Source organism: Trachypithecus francoisi, unplaced genomic scaffold (assembly GCF_009764315.1).
Source record: "Trachypithecus francoisi isolate TF-2019V2 unplaced genomic scaffold, Tfra_2.0 Lachesis_group0, whole genome shotgun sequence".
Lineage (NCBI taxonomy): Eukaryota > Metazoa > Chordata > Mammalia > Primates > Cercopithecidae > Trachypithecus > Trachypithecus francoisi.
In genome coordinates this window covers 160,532,144-160,554,184 of record NW_022681453.1, presented here as the reverse complement: position 1 = coordinate 160,554,184, position 22,041 = coordinate 160,532,144, and the positions used below count along the sequence as shown (strand labels likewise).

General features: G+C 38.0%; 1 protein-coding gene across 4 annotated transcripts in view; it reads right to left on the bottom strand.

Moving 5' to 3' along the window:
* Window positions 1-312: 312 nt before the first annotated feature.
* TOPBP1 (DNA topoisomerase II binding protein 1) overlaps window positions 313-22,041 on the bottom strand; it is a 64,884-nt gene continuing 43,155 nt past the window's right edge. For 2 of the 4 annotated variants that reach the window (XM_033212645.1, XM_033212646.1), the window contains exons 21-29: window positions 21,851-21,952; window positions 19,676-19,896; window positions 18,631-18,797; window positions 18,285-18,396; window positions 14,136-14,299; window positions 12,753-12,890; window positions 10,574-10,663; window positions 10,237-10,398; window positions 320-1,062 (exon numbers count right to left, since the gene is read on the bottom strand). In XM_033212645.1, the coding sequence (XP_033068536.1) occupies window positions 919-1,062; window positions 10,237-10,398; window positions 10,574-10,663; window positions 12,753-12,890; window positions 14,136-14,299; window positions 18,285-18,396; window positions 18,631-18,797; window positions 19,676-19,896; window positions 21,851-21,952 (1,300 nt within the window). In that variant the 3' untranslated portion in view covers window positions 320-918. Of the gene's footprint in view, window positions 1,063-10,236; window positions 10,399-10,573; window positions 10,664-12,752; window positions 12,891-14,135; window positions 14,300-18,284; window positions 18,397-18,630; window positions 18,798-19,675; window positions 19,897-21,850; window positions 21,953-22,041 lie in introns of all 4 variants that reach the window. The other 2 variants (XM_033212649.1, XM_033212648.1) reach the window with 2 other exon arrangements.

Genomic DNA, 22,041 nt, shown 5'->3' with positions numbered 1-22,041 from the left:
TTCTCCTGCCTCAGCCTCCCAAATAGCTGGGATTACAGGCATGTGCCACCACACCCAGCTAATTTTTTGTATTTTTAGTACAGACAGGGTTTCTCCATGTTGGTCAGGCTGGTTTCAAACTCCTGACCTCAGGTGATCCGCCTGCCTCAGCCTTCTAAAGTGCTGGGATCACAGGCGTGAGCCACCGCACCCAGCCCCCAGCCCCCTGCAATTCATTTTTTAAGTTAAGTTACATAAATGTTTTGTTGCTTCAACAGAAGAACAGGTGCCAGGGTGCTCTTTTTAAACATCCATCTATGTAAATACATCTTCATACTAATTTGAGTCACTACTTTTATTCTTTATTATCACATTTTCCAAGTTTTGGCACCCAAACTTGGCAAACATCATGGAGATTTGTACAAACATACATATACATATATACACACACATTTATAGCCCCAGCTTCTTCATTAAACCTTGTGCTCAGGCTCCTGTTAAAAGAGGTAAAATGGTGAGAAGATAAAAATCAGGGAAAACATGAATAAATGCTGATTGACAGATCTTGTTGTTATGAATTTGTAAGGCAGACTTTCTAAAGCAAAATCCATCACCTTGCTAAAATTTCCACTAAGCTACAGCTTCAGATATTTACAAGAAAAATAAATATCTTCTAACATACTTCAGTGTGGTTTAACAGCAAGCTAGCTGAGGAGTTGTACTTTGTTGTTATTTCAGGTCACTTTTTATTAAGAAACAGTTAATATTTCAGTGATTAAAATTCCAGGTGTTCAAAACTCAGGAAGGGTCATTGTTATACTGTGAAGCAGAATTCTTCAGGTACTCATCTTTAAACTACGACCCAAATCCGTCACAGTCACATTCAGGCTTTCAATTTTTAAAAACATTTAATGTTTGGTAACTAAAGAGTAGATGTGATTAGTGTACTCTAGGTCGTTTGATTTTATTTTTTTCTGTAGGAGCTTTCCTCTTTTGTGATAATCCAGTCCCAAGTTCCTTATTATTCTGAAGAAATGAAATAGCTTCTGGTAGACAGTAATTTTCTACATGAGGAGGTGATTCCTATAAAAGGAAAAATAAATGACTTTTTAAAATGATTTCAAACATTTGCATGATCCAGTAATAGATTTTTTTCTTTAAATCTCCGACCTCTCAGGGATGAATCTGACAAACGTAAAGGAAAACGCATATTCATTCCTAGGTTCCAGTAAATTAAACAAAATGGACCCTGTGGGACAAAGCCTCACCTGTGGTCAGAGAAATATGTGTATCGCTCAGGTAGAGTGAGGCTAGCTCAGATCTTACAAACATTCCATATTGGTGTTTTTAATCCCCATTTTAGAGATAAAATAAAAAAGGTTAAATAAAACAACCAGTGTCACAAAACTAGCAGGTAGTAAAGCCAAAATTCATAACCCATCTGACTCCAAAACCCTTGCATTTTTCACCCACAACCATTTCCCAACATAGAAGAAATGGATCTTTTCCCCCTTATTATAAGTGTAATAAAACTTAATTTTCTAGCAATATGGCAGACTGGGCAACCTGAAAATGAATCACCACAAAATACTAAGTAAGTGCCTTTTGATTCAATTCTTCCATGGATAACAACTACAAACACTGACCAAAATATACTAAAAGCAACCACAGACCCTGGAGAATAAACAAACCTAGCAAATGTGGGGCTGGGGACGCAAACACAGTGTATGAAGTAAACTGCCTGTTAAACAACACAGTATTCTTTGGAGGAGCAGAAGAACAGAATCTAGTTTCTTTTTTGCGGGGAGATAGGGGTCTTGCTGTGTTGCACAGGCTGGTCTCAAACTCCTGAGCTGAAGCAATCCTCCTGTCTCAGCCTCCCAAGTAGCTAGGACTACAGGCGTACCACCATGCCGGACTTGAATCTAAAGTTTCTACGACTTATTCATGACGTCCAGAATATATCCAAAATTAAGCAATTGCTTTGTAAAGAACCAAAACGTGACCCATTCTTAAGAAAAAATGAATCATTCAAATAAACAGAAATACTTAGGCATAAGCTTAAAAAAACATATATAGGATCTATATACTGAAAATTACAAAATGTTTATGAAAAATTAAAGACCATCTAAATTAACAGAAAGAAATGTCATGTTCATGGAAGACTCAATGTGGTAAAGATGCTCATTCAAAATGATCTGTATGTTTAATGAAATTCCTATGAAAATCACAACAAGGTTTTTATAGACATACATAAGCTTATTTTAAAATTTACATAAAAAGATACAGGCAAAAAAAAGCTGCTACAATAGCTAAAACAATCTTGAAAGAGGAATAAGGTGGAAGGAATCACCAGCGGATACTGGAGTTTATGTAGTTATCAAGACAGGGCAGTACTAGAGAGGGACAGACAGACACATGGATCAATGGAACTGAAAAGAGAACCCAGAAACAGACTCACACAAATATGACCAAATGAATTTTTTTTTTTTTTGAGATGGAGTCTCGCTCTTGTTGCCCAGGCTAGAATGCAATGGTGCGATCTTAGCTCACTGCAACCTCAGCCTCCTGGGTTCGAGCGATTCTCCTGCCTCAGCCTCCTGAGTAGCTGGGCCTACAAGCATGCGCCACCGTGCCTGGATAATTTTTGTCTTTTTAGTAGAGATGGGGTTTTGCCCTGCTGGCCAGGCTGGTCTGGAACTCCTGACCTCAAGTTATCCACTGAGCCGCACCGGGCCAAACCAACTGAATTTGACAAAGGTGCAAAAGCAACTCGGTGAAGAAAAGACAGTTTTCTGAACAAATGCTGCTGGACATTCTTAGGAGGAAACAATCCCAAGAGACAACAAGAAAATTAGCCAGGTGTAGTATCACTATACCTACTGAAAAGGCAAAAATAAAAAGCACTGATATCGCTAAATGTTCATGAGGACACAGAAACGCGATCACTCATACACTGCTCGGTGGGAGGAACGCTTGAGCCTAGAAGTTTGAGACCAGCCTGGGCAACATGATGAGAACCCATCTCTATTAAAAAAAAAAAAAAAAAAAAAAATCAAAAGTCTCACTAGATGGGCTTCAGAGCAGGATGATGATAACAGGAAAAAAATCAGTGAAGTTGGAGGCAGATAAATAGGAATCAGCAATCAAAAGAACACAAAAAAATGATTGCAAAAAAGTGAACATGGCCTTAGGAACACATGGGACAAATAAAAAGTTCTAACATAAGTAACTGAATTTGCAGACAGTGAGGAAAGAATGGAGCAGAAAAAATATTTGAAGAAATAATGGCCAAAATTTCCCAAACCTGGTGAAAGGTGTTAAGTTTGCAGATTCAAGAAGCTCTGCAGACACCAGGCAGGATTAATACAAAGAAAACCACACCTGGATATATCAAATGGTTGAAAACCAAAGACGAGGAAACTATTGAGCAGCCAGGAAAAAATGACACATTGAATACAAGGGAACAATTCAAATGACCATCACTGATTTCTCAACAGAAACAATGGAGGCCAGCAGACAGTGAAGTCCTTCATAGAAGAAAAAAACCTGTCAATCTAAAATTCTGTATCCTGCAAAAATGTCCTTCAAGAATGAAGGTAGAACAGACATTTCATATAATAGAAAGCTAGAATTGATCCCCAATCGACCTGCACTCCAAACTAAAGTTAGTTCTTCAGGCTGAAGGAAAAGGTAATCAGATGGAAACACAGATCTTCAGGAAAAAATGACTCTCAAACTGGTATACATGAGGGTAATTATAAAATACTATTTTTTATTTTAGTTTCCTCAAAATGCACAGAAGTGTTAAAAGCAAAACCTATTTGAAGTAAAATCTTATTTGGGGCAGTAAGATGTAGATGTAAAAACTATGACAACTACTGCATAAAGCAGAGGTCAGCACACCTGTAAAAACTCAGAAATATTTTAGATTTTGTGGGATAGATGATTTGTGCTGAAACTACTTAACTCTGCCATTATAGTGAAAAGCAGCCACAGAGAATACATAAATGAGTAAGTATGGCTGTATTCCAACAAACCTTTATTTATAAAATAGGCAGTGGGCCAGATATGGCCACGGGGCTACAGTTTACTGACCCCTGGTATAAAGGACAGGGGAAGCAAATGAACCAACTTGGATGCAAGAGATCTTTTTTTTGAAGCAGAGTTTCACTCTTGTCACCTAGGCTGGACTGCAGAGGTGCGATCTTGGCTCACTGCGGCCTCCGCCTCCCAGGTTCAAGTGATTCTCCTGCCTTAGTCTCCCAAACAGCTGTGATTACAGGTGTGCACCACCACACCCAACTAATTTTTGTATTTTTAGTAGAGACGGGGTTTCACCATATTGGCCAGGCTAGTCTCGAACTCCTGACCTCAGGTGATCTGCCTGCCTCGGCCTCACAAAATGCTGGGATTACAGGTGTGAGCCACCGTGCCCGGCCTCAGTAAGTAATGTATAATCTACATATAAATACTCCTCCCTCCAAAAGGTAAATATATTTTTGCTTTAGAAGGCCAATGGATAAAATACAATTCTAAAAATATTAAACTAATACAAAAAAAGCCAAGAAAGAAAAGGAAGAACAAGGACAAAGAACAAATAGAAAACAAACAGCAAAAAAACCCATCCCGAAATCCAGTCATATCAATAATTACATGATAGACTGAACACTCCAAAGAATAAAAAAGCAAGGGCCAACTATATCCTGTCTACAAGAAAGCCATTTTAAATATAAGACACAGACAAGTTTAAAATTAAAAACCATGAAAAGAGATATCATGACACAGACTAAATAGGAAAAGGCTATATTAACCTCAGATAATGTACATCAAGGCAGAATAAGCCCAGAGATTCAAGTTATAACAAAGGATCAATATGTGAAAATCACAGAAATTACACATGGGTAACAACTAGCAACAAAGTTTGAAATAAATGGTGTAAAAGCTGACAGAATTAAGGAGAAAAAACAGACAATTCCACAATCAGCTGGAGATTTTAGTATCAGTAATTGATATAACTAAACAACCAAAACAAAACCACACACACAGGAAATCTGATCAACATTATCAACCACATTGACCTATTTGATATTTTCAGAGCATTAACACCCAACAACTGCAGAATATAAAATCTTTCACATACATGATACGTTCATTAAGACAGATGAAGCTGGGCAATAAAAGAAGTCTCAATAATTTTAAAATAATTAAAATCATAGAGTATGTTCTGTGATTACAATGGAATTCAATGAGCAATCACAAATTAAAAAGATAGAAAAAAAATCCTCTTATATTTAGGAACTAAACAAAAGACTCCTAAATAAGTCAGCTATAAATGAACACAAGTTGCCAATATCAGGAATAAACTTATTTATTTATTTATCTTGAAACAGAGTCTTGCTCTGTCGCCCAGTGCAGTGGCATGATCTCGTCTCACTGCAACCTCTGCCTCCCAGGTTCAAGCGATTCTCCTGCCTCAGCCTCCTGAGCAGCTGGGACTACAGGCACACGCCACCACGCCCAGCTAATTTTTTTGTATTTTTAGTAGAGACGGGGTTTCACTATGTTGGCCAGGCTGGTCTCAAACTCCTGACTTCAAATGATCTGCCCACCTCAGTCTCCCAAAGTGTTGAGACAGACGTGTGCCACTGTGCCCAGCCAGGAATAAACTTATTACACTAAAAGGATAATAAGAATATTATGAAGAACTTTATGCCAACAAATTTGACAAGATGAAATGGACATATTTTGGCCGGGCGCGGTGGCTCAAGCCTGTAATCCCAGCACTTTGGGAGGCCGAGACGGGCGGATCACGAGGTCAGGAGATCGAGGCCATCCTGGCTAACACGGTGAAATCCCGTCTCTACTAAAAAAATACAAAAATCTAGCCGGGCGAGGTGGCGGGCTCCTGTAGTCCCAGCTACTCCGGAGGCTGAGGCAGGAGAATGGCGTAAACCCGGGAGGCGGAGCTTGCAGTGAGCTGAGATCCGGGCGACAGAGCGAGACTCCGTCTCCAAAAAAAAAAAAAAAAAAAAATGAAATGGACATATTATTTGAAAATTACCAGTTATTAAAAACTGACATATAATGAAACAGAAAATAGGAAAAGCTCTGTATCTAGTAAAGAAAATTTGGTACCAAAAACCACATATAAAGAAATCTCCAGGCTGGGTGCAGTGGTTCACGACTGTAATCCCAGCACTTTGGGAGGCCAAGGTGGGTGGATCACCTGAGGTCAGGAGTTTGAGACCAGCCTGGCCAACATGGTTAAAACCCCATTTATACTAAAAATACAAAAATCAGCCAGGCATGGCAACTCATGCCTATAATCCCAGCTACTTGGGAGGCTGAGGCAGGAGAATCACTTGAACCTGGGAGGTGGAGGTTGCAGTGAGCTGATATTGCGCCACTGCACTCCAGGCTGGATGAGAGAGTGAGACTCCATCTTAAAAAAAAAAAAAAAGAAAAGAAAACTCCAGGTCAGGTGGCTCATGCCTATAATCCTAAGACTTTGGGAGGCTTCAGTCCAGCATGGTGAAACCCCGTCTCTACCAAAAATACAAAGTTTAGCGGAGAGTGGTGGTATGCGCTTGTAGTCCCAGCTACCCAGGAGGCTGAGGTAGAAGGATTGTTTGAGCACAGGAAGCGGAGGTTGCAGTGAGCTGAGATCACACGATTGCACTCCAGTGTGGGCAACAGAGCCAGACCATGTCTCAAAAACATAAAACAAAATAAAAAAGAAAACTCCAGACCTTCAAATATTCAAGGAAGAAACAGGCATCTTACACAAATTCTTCGATAAAACCAAGGGAGCACTTCCCACTTGTTTATGATGCCAGCAAAACCCTAATACCAAAATATGACAAAACATTACAAAAAATGAGAATTACATACCAGTATCCTACCCTGAAAACAGATTTTAAAAATTCTTCATCAAATAAATCCAGCAATATATACAAAGATTAATATGGCATGATCAAATGGGATTGATACATGAAACTTAACATTTGAAAATGTATGCAGATTCCCATAGTAATAGAATGAAAGAGAAAAACCTTATGACAACTCCAACAGAAGTAGAAAAAGACATTTAACAAAAGTTAACCCCAATTAATGATGAAAAAGAAATCTTAGTAAACTAGGAATAAAAGGGCTCTTCCTCAGTCTGGAAAAGAAATCTATGAAGAACCTATAACTGGTGAAATACTGGTGAAATATTGAACAGTTTCCACCTAGGCTAGGGAGTAAAGACAAGGAGGCCAATCTCACCACTTCTATTCAGCAGCATATTGAGGTCCTAGCCATGTAAGACAACAAGAAATAAAAGGCATAAGGAAGGGACAATCCACAAATCTCTTTGTAGATAAAATGACTGCTTATGTAGGAAAGCCTAAGGTACTAATTGTATTAAGTGAATTTTATGAAGATCATAGGGTATAAAAGACTGACAGGCCAGGCACGGTGGCTCACACCTGTAATCCCAGCACTTTGGGAGGCCAAGGCAGGTGGATTGCTTGAAACCAGCCTGGTCAACCTGGCAAAACCCTGTCTCTACCCCTTCCTCCTGCCAAAAAAAAATTAGGTGGGCATGGTGGCACATGCCTGTAGTCCTAGTTACTTTGGAGGCTGAGGTGGGAGGATCTCTTGGGCCTGGGAGGCAGAGGTTGCAGTGAGCCAAGATCACGCCACTGCACTCCAGCCTAGGCAACAGAGTAAGACGCTGCCTCAAAATAAATAAATAATAATATACAAAATTTATACTCTTATGGATTGGCAGCAAATGGTAGAAAAAAATCTAAATGTAAATCTAAAAATTTTCATTTACAATAGCATCACAAAATAGGAATACGTTTAACAAAAGATACGCAAGTTCCCTCGCTGAAAAACCACAAAATGTTGCTGAGAGAAATTAAAGACGACCTAACTAGAGACATTCTAGGTTTATGGAATAGAAGGCTCAATACTGTAAAGATGTTAACTGTCCCCAAGTTGGTCTATAGAGTCAGTGCAATCCTAATCGTAACCACTCTAGGCCTTTTTTTTTTTTTTTTGTAGAAACTAACAAGCTGATTCTAAAGTCCATATGGAAACGCAAAGAACATGGAATACCGAAATAACCTTGAAAAAGACAACTAAAATTGTAGTCTTAATACTAGCTTCAAAAGTTGCTGTACAGCGACAGTAATCAAGACACAGTAGGAAAGGTATCAACAAGCAGATAATGAAACAGAACAAAAACACGATCATTTGATTTTTTATCAAGATGCCAAAGCTTTTGTGGGAAAGGAAAATCTGTTCAACAAATGGTGCTGGAACACCTAGATATCTATATGGGAAAAACCAACCCTAGTCCATACCTCACAGCATAAAGAAAAATTAATTTGTAATAGGTCATAGAGATAAACATAAAAGCGAAAACAATAACTTTTTAGAAAACAGAGAATACACACACACACCAAAAAACAAACACACAAACTATGAAAGAAAAAGCGCTCAATGTCCTTAGTCATCAGGGAGATACAATGTGCTCCCACTGTAAACCTACCATATGGCTAAAAATCAAATGATTGTCAACACTAAATGTTGGCAAAAATATGGAATAACTGGAAGGCTTACACAGATTGAGTATCCCTTATCTGAAGTGCTTGGAATGAGAAGTATTTCAGATTTTGGAATATTTATATTTACTGGTTGAGCGTCGGAAATCCAGAAATCAGAAATACTCCAATAAGCACTTCCGTTGAGCATCACGTCGGTGTTCTAAAGTTCAGGATTTTGTACCATTTCTAACTTTCGGATTTGGGATGCTCACTCAATCTCTATATTATTGGTGGGAAGTATAAAATGGTAAAAATCCCTTTTGCAAAAGGCCTGGCAGCTTCTTAAAAAATGAAATATTAGGCCGGCGCGGTGACTCAAGCCTGTAATCCCAGCACTTTGGGAGGCCGAGGCAGGTGGATCACAAGGTCAGGAGATCGAGACCATCCTGGCTAATACAGTGAAACCCCATCTCTACTAAAAATACGAAAAATTAGCCGGGCATGGTGGCAGGCACCTGTAGTCCCAGCTACCCAGGAGGCTGAGGCAGGAGAATGGTGTGAACCCGGGATGCGGAGCTTGCAGTGAGCGGAGATCTTGCCACTGCACTCCAGCCTGGGCCACAAAGTGGGACTCCATCTCAAAAAAAAACCAAACAAACAAACACGAAATATTTACTTATTCTATTACACAGCAATTCTGTCGTATTTACCCAGGAGAAATGATAAAATATGTAAAAAATATATAAAACATATATTAAAATATATAAAAAAATATTAAAAAGCCTGTGTATTTTTAGTTGCTTTACTAATGATAACCAAGATGACAAACAGCCCAGGGGTCCATCAACAGGAAAATGAATAAACTATGGTATATTCAGACAAAGAAATACTACTCAGCAATAAAAAGGAATGAACTACTGGTATACACTAAAACTTGAATGAATGTCAAAAACATCACGTTGAGTGAAAACCTTAGATAAAATAGTGGATACTAATCAGTATGCCCTCTGCTGTATAATGGCTTCACATTTATGTTTTAGGCATTCTATTAAATCCTGAGCAATCTGCAAACACAAGCAGCAAAATCACAAAGCTGACTGAGTTTTGGCCTCCCCTTATTTCTATACCATCCCATTTGAAATCCTTCATAGATGATGATTATGAAATCTAATCCTTATGATTATGTGTCAGGCCTGCTGATTCCTGATGGCCTTTTAGGCACTCTGGTGTCAGGAAGATTTTTCTTACCCCATTCAAATTACACGACACAGGCCAATTCTGAATATGACAGTAGTAAGCCCACCATATAGTAAATGCTTACATTTACCAGTATCTAACTAACATAGGTATTTAAAGTACATGAAAGCAAACAGACAAGAAAACTAAAGGACCTTTGGGTAAATGTTTCTTCTTGGACTCCTGGAATCAATTTCTGCTTTCTTTATATTCCAACATTTTTAAGGGTATTTTTAAAGCCTTGAGAGGTAGTTAGATTTTTATACTCTTCTCATATTTAACTTCCAAGCTAAATGTTTACATAATGTGTTCATTATTATAAAAAATACAAATAGAATAAAACTGAAAGGGCTTGAATAGAGGAGAATAACAGGAGACTAATGTTCTACTAATCACGAGCTGAAGGTTTTGTTGTGCAGTTACTTATCTATGCATATAAACATATCTTTAGTAATAAGGTCAAGGATAGACTCTCACAAACCTGCATGAGATAATCAGCAATGTATTCTGTTCTCAAGCAGTACACGTTCTGGGCAGCAGCTTCTGTTATATTAACTCCTGAGTCATCTGGTTTCAGTTTATTCAAGTCAGAAAAAAGATGTGTGGCCTCTTTAAATAAAGGTACAGAATGACCAGGTAGCACCTAATGAAAAAACAAGTAGTATCACAATCTACCAGTATTCCAAAGTAGTTCAGCTGTATAATATGTACTTAAGGATTACCATTTCAAAAAGTAGAGAAAAGGAAGAACTGATCATAGCAATCTTGGTTAGATAATTATTTATGTAAAAAGGTCAGTAAATTAATACGATACAAACCTTTGCTCCTCCTGACTGAAGAAGGCGTTTGAAGCCTGCTTCTCGAGACTGATCCACATGTAAAATAACCTTCCACCCACTAAATGCTCCCTACAAATAAAAAATAATCAGTGGTGAAATCATTTGGAAAATAACTAACAAAATAATCCGGATAAGACATGATTTTACCTGTAGACTTAGTTTTGTCATTAAATCTTACAAACTTTACTTTTGCACAGTATAATTATCTCTGGTCAGAACACTGAAACGTGAATCCATGGTATCTGGCACATAGTAGGCCATCAAGAAATACTTGAGGAATGAAAAACCATTTAATGATTAGGTAACATTAAAACAAAGCAGTGTGATTTATGTTTAGTCTTTTTTTTTCTTACGATTAATCAAGGGAAGAGCTTAAAGCACAGCTTCTTAGGTTAGATGAAGCCTGCATTTTACTTCTCTTAAAAATGTTTGCAAATTAGAAACACAAAATATTTAGGTAGGAAATAACAACTAACAAAAGCCAGTAGAATTACTCTAAAAGAGAAGGAATCATGGCTAATAAGGATTTGGAAATATCAGAGAACTCAGAATACAACATAAAAGGCTATTTAACTCAGGGGTTCTGATAATGGTTTGGCTGTATCCCCACCCAAAATCTCATCTTGAATTGTAATCCGAATTATAATCTCTAAGTGTTGGGGGAGGGACCTCGTGGGAGGTAATCAGATGGTGGGGGTGGTTCCCCTATGCTGTTGTCGTGATAGTGAGTTCTCAGGAGATCTGATGGTTTTATAAGGGGTTTTTCCCCACTTTGCTCTGCACTTCTCTCTCCTGCCACCATGTGAAGAAGGACGTGTTTGCTTCTTACATGACTGTAAGTTTCCTGAGGTCTCTGTAGCCATGTGGAACTGTGAGTCAATTAAACCTCTTTCCTTTATAAATGACCCAGTCTCGGGCGTTTCTTCATAGCAGCGTGAGAACGAACTAATACAATTAACCTTTTTGTGAGCCATGGATCTCTTTGGCAGTCTGGTCATTAGACTCCTCTAAATAATAGCTGTATTGAGATATAATTCCCAAACCTTATGGGTGATTTTTAGAAAATGTTAAAATATAAAGGATTACAAAAGGAAACAATTTTATTGAAAGTTATCAAAATACTAAAAACAAATTTGTGATGTAATTATAGATGTGCTTTATATTAATGCATTAAATCATATGACCTAGTGGGGGGTCTAATAACTACTATAGTTTTAAAGTAGCAGACAATAACTAATATGGCTTCCAGTGCTTTGACGAAACCTCAGATATGTGGCCTTCTGGCAAAGTGTCTGTGATTTCATATTGTGGGCGCATTCGTTGCATCCCTAGGGTTACAGCTCTCTTTTTGCTGTGGCTGAACCAAAACAGAAAGGATATGAAGATTTCTGCAGAAGTTATGATTCCATGAAAGATTTTGAGATGAAGAGTCCTATTATGTTTCAGAATGCAAAGTGATTTTGGAATATAAAGAATGTCTTTGGACTGAATCATTAATACATAGAATTTTGTCTTTGACTTGTGTTCCTGAACTATGAAACATGAACATGTGGCCTAAGTAATAGTTTCTCTTGATAAACCAACAGCTAACAAATAATATAAAGTACTGGTGAACACAAACAGTATTTCAAGATGCTTGCAATTATAATGCAAAACAGAAACGTGATTTCTGCTAGTGCAAAATTACAGGTAAGTTGATAGTGTTGTGATTTGTTGCCTAGACCTTTAATTAAAGGACAGTGCTAGTTTTCTCAAAGCATGATGTATGCTAATTAAAATTAAAAAAAAAAAAAAGACAGGAAGTGCTAATTTTTTATTAGAGGTTAGTAAAAATAAGGATGTATTTTTCTCTCCATGCAAAGTACATGGCCTTCCCAGATTTGATCTACAAATTCCTTTGAGAGGGTCTGTGGGCTCAGGTCAAGAACCCCTAACATTAGATGCTGAAAAGATTCTTTGGAAGAAATGCAATATGGGCCACATTTTACATATATAAATTATTTTTAAAAGAGCCATCAAAAAAATATATATATATCTTACATCAAGGGAAAAAGATAAGTAGAATCATTATTTCCTCAAGCACGTCCTCTTTAAAAAAATAAATAGTCACAATATTGAATGCTATTCGTATTACCTATATAATTATGTATTTTAATACCTCAACAACGCCAGATTCTTGTCTTTGCTGGATTTTTTTTCTCCATCTCATTGCTGCAAGTGCTAGTCTTCGTTGCTGTACATTGATTCCAGTCAAAACATCAAGTATGGAACTACTCCCCCATTCATAGTCTTCTTCCTAGAGAATTTGTCCAACAAACCTGAGTTGCTACAATCTGGGGAGCCACTGTGCAACACACAGGGCTCCTCAAGGAGCCCAAAGTCTAATAACTGTTAAAGCTATACATTTAATTGTTATTAATACAGAGAGTACTAAGTAATGATAGCTGTATCTTGGCAACTGGTAATATTCACATGGACAAATTTCACCTGCTGTAAGACTAATTTCATAAAAGGACACAGTCTCAGAGGAGGTATGTACTGACAACTTGATTATCTGTCTATAGAAGAGGTCCCCAATGGACCCTGATAGGAAGCTTCAAAAACTACATGGTTTTTGAACCTACATGTGATGACCAGTTAGGAAGCAAAATACTTCAAGTAATTTGTTTAACAGGCTAGTAGTAAAGATGAAAGCTTACAATGAGATAATCTTGAAACTTTCTGAGTAAGAAAATGTTATTTCAATTAAAAACAACACTGACATTCAAATCAAATCATTTAAAAAGTGATTAAAGGTGAATCTGGCTCTGTGAAGTTTCATTGTTTGGCTTTGTTATTGAAAAAGTTGGTATACTCTAACTGGCCATATTTGGTTATTTCAATTATATAAGCAGTCAGCAAATGTGATGAAATCTGATATTTACTTTCTTAAGTAAATAAAATTAATTTATTTGTCTGCTCTTTATTTAGAGACAGGGTCTTGATTTGACCTCCTGGGCTCAAACAATCCTCCTAATTCAGCCTCCTAGGTAGCCTGGGACTCAGTGGAAACCACCACGCCCAGCTAATTGTTTTTATTTTTTGTCGAGATGGACTCTTGCTATGTTGCCCAGGCTGGTCTTGAACTCCTAGGTTCAAGCCATCCTCCTGCCTTGGCCTCCCAAAGTGCTAAAAGTGGCATGAGTCACTGCCAGCCAACACTTACTTTTTTTGAGATGGAGTCTCACTCTGTCCCCTAGGCTGGAGTGCAACGGCATGATCTCGGCTCACTGCAACCTCCGCCTCCTGGGTTCAAGTGATTCTCCTGCCTCAGTCTCCCGAGTAGCTGGGGTTACAGGCGCTCACCACCATGCCCAGCTAATTTTTGTATTTTTAGTAGAGAGGGTTTCACCATGTTGGCCAGGCAGGTCTCGAACTCCTAACCTCAGGTGATGCACCCTCCCTGGCCTCGCAAAGTGTTAGGATTACAGGTGTGAGCCACCGCACCCAACGGACGCTTGCTTTTAAAGAAAAATAAACTTCCACAAATCTGAATACACACCTGCACAAAGCGTCCAGCAGTCCTGCATGCTTCAAGGTAGGAGCGATGAAGCACCCACTTCCCAGCCGCCACTGAGGCTAAATACTTCTCATTTCGAAGGGGATGTCCCACAACAATGTGTGTACAGCTGGGATCAAAGCACTGCTTTTCTATCACCAATCCACCTTAAGCAGAAAAAAAAGATTGTACTTTACTGATTCCCAACTTCTTTCTAGGAAAAACATAATCTCAACTATGCATAGAAATTATTTATAAATAAAGTGCCCCAAACCATTTAAACCAAAAAAACTTGACTTACTTAGAATTACTTTACTTTATATTTATATATACGTATTAAAATGTTTATTATGAACCTTTTAAGTACAAAAATAAATAAAATAAAAAGTAAATAAAACCCCCACACATACACTAGCTACCTATATTCTAAAATTATCAAAATTTTGCCACCTTTTTTTGCTTAACTACTTTATTTTATTGTTTTAATTTTTATTTTTTTAAGACAGGGTCTCACTGTCACCCAGACTGGCGTGCAGTAGCATGATCTTGGCTTACCACAACCTCCAGCTCAAGCGATTCTCCTGCCTCAGCCTCATGAGTAACTGGGATTACAGGCACATACCACCATGGCCTGGCTAATTTTTGTATTTTTAGTAAAGACAGGGTTTCACCATGTTGGCCAGGCTGGTCTTGAACTCCTGACCTCAAATGATCCACCTGCCTCAGCCTCCCAAAGTGCTGGGATTACAGGAGTGAGCGACCATGCCCGGCCCTGCTTAACTATTTTAACACAAATTCTAGATACCATGTTACTGACCCCTAAATATTTCAATATGCATCTCTAGAATATATGGAAATTTTCTTAAACAGCCATAATGCCATTATCAGATCTAATAGGATTAACAAAGGTTCTTTGCTGTCTCAGTACTAAATCCTTGTTCAATTATTCCTGTTTGTCTTCACTTGGATTGTTGTAATTAGTATACAAAAACAAACAGAACATAAACATGAACCACACACTGTAGTTGGTTATGTCTCTTAAGTCTCAATTACCAAAGCAGTTCTTAAGCACTGAATATGGGTAACCAGAGAGATGGAAGTAAAATAGGGGCATCTGCAGACTTCAAAACAGGAGGAAATTTTTTGTGAGTGGAAATAAGGTAGGCTGACCAACAGAGAAGCTTGGGAAGAAAACACACACAGATAAATAAGAGATGAAACAGCAGGTGGGAAAAAGCAATAACTGAACCTCTTCTCAGATATAAATGTATGAAGACTGACTTTGAGGAAAGAAGAAGGTGTAAGTAAACATAAGCTTATGTAAAGCATGGCTGTTGATTTATAGCTTAGAGGTTAACTTGACTACTGGTTGGGCAGTTAGTTATATCAAGGACTTTTTTTCCTTTTTTTTTTGAGACAGAGTCTCACTCTGTCACCCAGGCTGGAGTGCAGTGGCACAATCTCCGTTCACTGCAACCTCTGCCTCCCAGGTTCAAGCAATTCTCTGCCTCAGCCTCCCAAGTAGCTGGAATTACAGGCGCCTGCCACCACACCCAGCTAATTTTTGCATTTTTAGTACAGACGGGGTTTCACAATGTTGGCCAGGCTGGTCTTGAACTCCTGACCTCGTGATCCGCCCACCTCAGCCTCCCAAAGTGCTGGGAATACAGGTGTGAGCCACCACACCTGGCCATATCAAGGACCTTCTAAGATTTTAACAAAACATTCAAACTCATGATTTAAGATGACTCTAATAATAACAGCAGCAACACTTTTTGAGCATTTACTTTATGCCAGGAACTATTAAAAGTGCTCCGCACTACTAACTCATTTAATTCTCACAACCATATGAAGGAAGGTTACTATTATCTGCATTTATGCACACGAAAACCAGTACGGAGTAACTTACCCAGGATCACAGAGTGACAAAAAGAAGATAAAATTCCATATTAATATAATAAACATCAATTTCCAATTCTATATAACAAACTTATTCTGTGACCCAGACGACATAATAGACCGATTTATATATATATCAGTTGGCCACAGTTGCTTCATTTATAAAATGAAGGATTGGGCATGATATCCATTATAATGTCTGTTTGCATTCTAATATCAGAAAACCTCTAGAGTTACGAGACTCCAAATTCCAGCATAATCTGTACTCATCCGCCTCTGCTCCCTGCTCTCTCTACATCAATTCTCTGCTAATTGCTATCACTCTTGCCCAAAGTTTGCAGAGATGGAAAAATCTATAGGAGACAGATACTTGAAGCCTTTCATTTTCATGAGTTCTGGGTAAAGCTTAGCAATTCTGACTTATAACCTCATCTAAGCTATCAGGGAACAGGGAAACAAAGTGTTTTATATAAGTAAAGTTTCTAACAAGAAAGTTTTTCCAAGTATACAACTGTATTTGACATAAATGTTTAAAAAAAAAAAGCATATCATAGTTCTCCACATTCTTAAAAAGACAGCATTAAATAACATTTAATCTTTTCCCAATGATGAAGGGCCACTATTAAGAACCATTATTTTGGCCAGGCGCAGTGGCTCATGCCTGTAACCCCAGCACCTTGGGAGGCCAAGGTAGGTGGATCACCTGAGGTCAGAAGTTCAAGACCAGCCTGGCCAACATTGTGAAACACTGTCTCTACTAAAAATACAAAAAATTAGTCAGGCGTGGTGGTGCACACCTGTAATCCCAGTTACTTGGGAGACTGAGGCAGGAGAATCGCTTGAGCCCGAGAGGAGGAGGTTGCAGTGAGCTGAGATTGTGCCACGACACTCCAGCCTGGGAGACAGAGCAAGACTCTGTCTCAAAAACAAAAACAAAAACAACCCACCAATATTTCTTAATATTTTCTCTTTCCATGCTGAGCTGCCAGGTTAACTTCTCTTACTATACTTTTCCTAACTCTATAGGGCTGCTTTGTTCAACAGAGTAGCCATTAGACAACCATGATTATCAAACACCTGAAGCACAGTTGGTCCAAATTGAGATGTGCTGTAAGTAAAACACATACTAGATTTGTCCTTTATATAAAAAGAAAACTCACTGATATTTCATCTGATGACATATTGAATGATAAATGTTTAAAGTTCATTTCACTTGTTTCTTTTTACTTTTTATTTTTGAGATGGGGTCTCACTATGTTGCCCAGGCGGGTCTTGAACTGCTAGGCTCAAGCAATCCTCCCACCTCAGCCTCCCAAAGTCTGGGATTACAGGTGTGAGCCAATGCACCCAGCCTCTTTTCAGTTTTTAAAATGCAGCTACTAGACAATTTTAAATGACACATGTGGCTCACATTCTGTTTCTACTGGACAGTGCTGCTCTAGCATACCTGATTGCTCTTTTACTATGCTGCTTCTAGAATGATGGCAGGTAGAGAGCCTGACAACCAGTGGAATAAGAATAATATTACATAAGAAGGAGCTCTTTTCCACACTGAATTTCTTTATTTTTTCTTTCTTTTTTTTTTTTTTTTGAGACAGAGTCTTGCTTTGTCGCCCAGCCTTGAGTACAGTGGTGCGATCTCGGCTCACTGCAACCTCCACCTCCCAGGTTCAAGCGATTCTCTTGCCTCAACCTCCTGAGTAGCTAGGATCACAGGCACGTGCCGCTACGTCTGGCTAATTTTTTGTATTTTTAGTAGAGACGGGGTTTCACCATGTTGGCCAGCCTAGTCTTGAACTCCTGACCCCAGGTGATCCGCCCACCTCAGCCTCCCAAAGTGCTGAGATTACAGGCATGAGCCACCATGCCTGGCTTCCACAGTTTCTAACTGGAAAAAAAAACAAAAAACAAGAGGGAGCTCCTCTCTAGATATTATTAACCTTTCAAGTTCATTAAAATGTGGTTTTATGTATATATTCAGCCTGTGAAGCTTCATTAGTGAACAAACAGCGCAGAAGATTCTTAAACCTCAACTGCTAGACTCCATTTTAATTTTAAATTCCATGACCTACTGACTTTAGCGCTTTTTAAAATCAAAGTTCTAATGCTGACTCAATGTATAGCCTTAGACAAGTCACCCATGTTCTTTTCCTCTACATCTAGACTTTACAAATGATATTAATATTGACTACATTTGACTTCCAAATATAGTTATTATATGGGACATTTTTGATTTAAGTAAAATACTGGTACCTAGTTTCTCAATCAGATGACAATAGTCAATACGTTCTTGAGGATTCAGAGATGATAACTGAAATATGTACTGTTTTTTTAATTCTTCATGAGTCTCCTCTATCGTTATAATCTGGAATGAAAGTTTTATTTTAGAAAAAATTAACATTAAAAATGATCAGATACACGGTTCTTTTACAGTGGTATTTTACTCAGTCTTCTAAGTTATGAAATATACAAATAATAATACAATGCAAAAAATAGTTTTCAACATTTGATGAAGCCTTGATATTGATATCAACAAATTTCTAACACAGCCTAACAGCAATATGCAAAAGTTGTATCACCATATCAAGGATCAACAAACCTTTTCTCTAGGGTGTGGAGCCACAGGGGGGTTGGCAAGTGGAAAGGCAATACTGGGGGCTTGAGGCGTAGGGATCAGGTGGCTGTCTTTTATGGGAGTTTCCAGTTCTTCAGAGATCGGGTGTTTGGGAGCTTCAGTCACACGTATGTCTCCAGGATCACAGACAGCTGAGGACAATAAAATGCTGCAGTGTGACAGGATCCAAATAAGACTAAAAACAAATTCTAGGAAATATTCTCATCTGTCTTAGCCAAGATGAAGTTAAGCACAAACTTTGGAATGTAAAAAGTACATGCAAAAAAGCACTCTATCTCCAGAACTTATAAATAATGCATCCCATCTGCATGTGGCAATATAATAATAATAATAATAATAAAGAAAAAAATGCAATTAATTAGCATTAAAGGGAGTAAGTATGTTATCTGTGGGCTTCTCCCAACATTTTCCTTAAATACCAAGTTTTCATGGTTAAGTGTAACCCAAATTTGTAAAATGAGAGCAATTCTACACTTGGAGAAAAGCAGCAGCAGAGATAAATCTACATATCTAATGTAGGGAGGTAATCATGCGATGTGAAAAAGAAGAAAAGGAAGAAAAAAGATGAGAGATAAGAAAATTTTGTTTTCAAGGTAAAGCTCAAGAAAAAAATAGAATTCAGAAAGAAACTCATACAATCCAAAGAACAAATGTAGGTATGCGCTAGGCAGAATTCAGAAGACTTAAATGAAAATAAGATGACAAGGAGAAAAACCAAGCATTAACTCCACAAATTCAAAAAGGCCTAGAATGAAAGAACAATGGTAAACATCGTGTCTACAAAAAAATGCCCAATTCTAAATTTCCAAATTTATGAAAATGTTTTTCAATTTACTGATGAAGTACCTCAATTTACAAATTATTTTTCTGACTCAAGTTTAAACCAAAACTAGAAATATCTACTAAGTTTTTTTTGTTTGCACATTCAGTTCAGAGAACAACAACATGCTTATCTAAGAGGTCAACATGTACTTAATACAAACAAATGCAAAGATTTCTTTCTTGTTACCCTGTTTAGCAATTTCTGAATCACGCAAAGGCTTTTGAAAAGGAGAATCCTCCAAGTTTTGAATGTCAACCTGAAGCTCAGAGTATTGTGTGGGACAACTAGGCCACTGCAAATTGCTGGCAAGCCTTGCTCTCTCTTCCCTTGCTGTAGGGTCATCCCAAATGATCTGTTCATTTTGGGAAGGCTCTGTGTTGACATCAGGTACTGTTTGACGAGACTGCCTAAGGAATAAAAGTGACAGTTTTAATAAATAAACAGCAATAACAAATCCAAACTCATTAAATCCATAAGTTAGCCCATAAAAGTTGTGGCTCACCTTTATATGCCACCATCTAGCACACAGTAAGCATTAAAAATATTAAATAAATGAACCTAGGGACATTTTTTTTTTAAAAAAAAAGGTTTAAGGTTTCTTCCAGAGAAGTTATCTGTTTTAGCTAGGAACACATATTTTGACTCAATGTCTACAGAACTAAAACTTCGAAGGAGAAATTCAACACTTCAAGAAATTTTTTAAAAATACAAAAGTAACCGGTACATTTAAAAATGTGATTTTCCTTAATTATACAATGTTTCTTTTTTTTTTTTTTTTTTTTTTTGAGATGGAGTCTGGCTCTGTCGCCCAGGCTGGAGTGCGGTGGCCGGATCTCAGCTCACTGCAAGCTCCACCTCCCGGGTTTATGCCATCCTCCTGCCTCAGCCTCCCGAGTAGCTGGGACTACAGGCGCCCGCCTCGTCGCCTGGCTAGTTTTTTGTGTTCTTTAGTAGAGACGGGGTTTCACCGTATTAGCCAGGATGGTCTCGATCTCCTGACCTTGTGATCCGCCCGTCTCGGCATCCCAAAGTGCTGGGATTACAGGCTTGAGCCACCGCACCCGGCCAATTATACAATGTTTCAAACACTATGGTTACTTAACAGTAGTTGTATTTTTTAATTACTTGAAATTATAAGCACTATGATTACGACGGAGGCTGGCTATAAAGGCTGCCTTATCAGAAGAGCCTTTTGGCTATTGGTAACCACTTTCCAGAGTCTATGGTAGAACAGCAATATGCTGAATTACAGGGAAGTGCATTTTATGGTGCGATCGTAATGATTCTACATGACAGTAAATAGAAGTCCTGTAATGTTCTTTATATTCACTCAATCATTCTTAGTAAAAATAATTTACCATAAAACTTATACTGTGGAGAAGCAAAAAAAAAAAAAAAAAAAAAACAAAACACAGGCTGGGTGCTGTGGCTCACACCTGTAATCCCAGCACTTTCGGAGGCCGAGGAGGGCGGATCACGAGGTCAGGAGTTCGAGACCAGCCTGGCCAACATGGTGAAATCCCGTCTCTACTAACCTACAAAAATTAGCCGGGCGTGGTGGCACACGCCTGTAATCCCAGCTACTCAAGAGGCTGAGGCAGGAGAACTGCTTGAACCAGGGCCCGGGAGGCAGAGGTTGCCATGAGCCGAGATCATTCCACTGCACTCCAGCCTGGGCAACAAGAGTGAAACTCTGTCTCAAAAAAAAAAAAAAAAAAACAAAAATCACCAAAACCCATAAAACAGTTGACCAAAGGAACCCCCCCACAAAAAAAGACTTCCTTTGCTTCAAAAATAAAGAATATAGTCTTTTGTTCTCAGAGTATATTTATTTACTCTGATTTGGTACCAGAATTAGTTTCTCTATAATGATAAAACTTGATCTGAAGCATATTAAAAAGCTACTTTACTCAGTACTGAGATAATGAACTGCCTCATGTAATATACAGTTAGCATAAGATAAATGCTAGTTTATCTTATACTTAATTCAATTAGTCAATTGAAAATACAAGTTCCATAATTCTTATCACAAAATTATAGATTTTTTCTTCTATCACGAAAAAGATGAAGTTATGCAACTGAGCTTAAGTCACATCACACTAAAAAATGTAATCACCTTTTCTAGAAGTTTTACAAGAATACAAAATGCATGCAAAATTCCAATAAAAATAACTTTAAAATTTTATATATTGCATTAGAAAAAGACTGAAAAAAAATATATGTACTTATTGTTTAATACAAATACTATTCAATATTAGTGTATTAGTAGACAGAGAGAACTGCCTACTGAATCCATTGAGGCAAATTAGATCTTAAAATCATTTCTTTCTCAACAGAGATAATAAAAAGTATCAATCATGCCTCACTGTGAAGCAGGTGCTGCTGTAAGACAAACCTCCATGTCTGCTGCCACCTCCGAGTAAGAAGTCTAGAACTGCTGGGAGCAAGGGACGGAAGGATAAGCTAGAAGGAAAAATCTAGTCAGCAGAGAGCCAAAAGCAATAGATAATACTGGAATATAATATTTATTGTTTGGGCTAAATAAGGCCTAG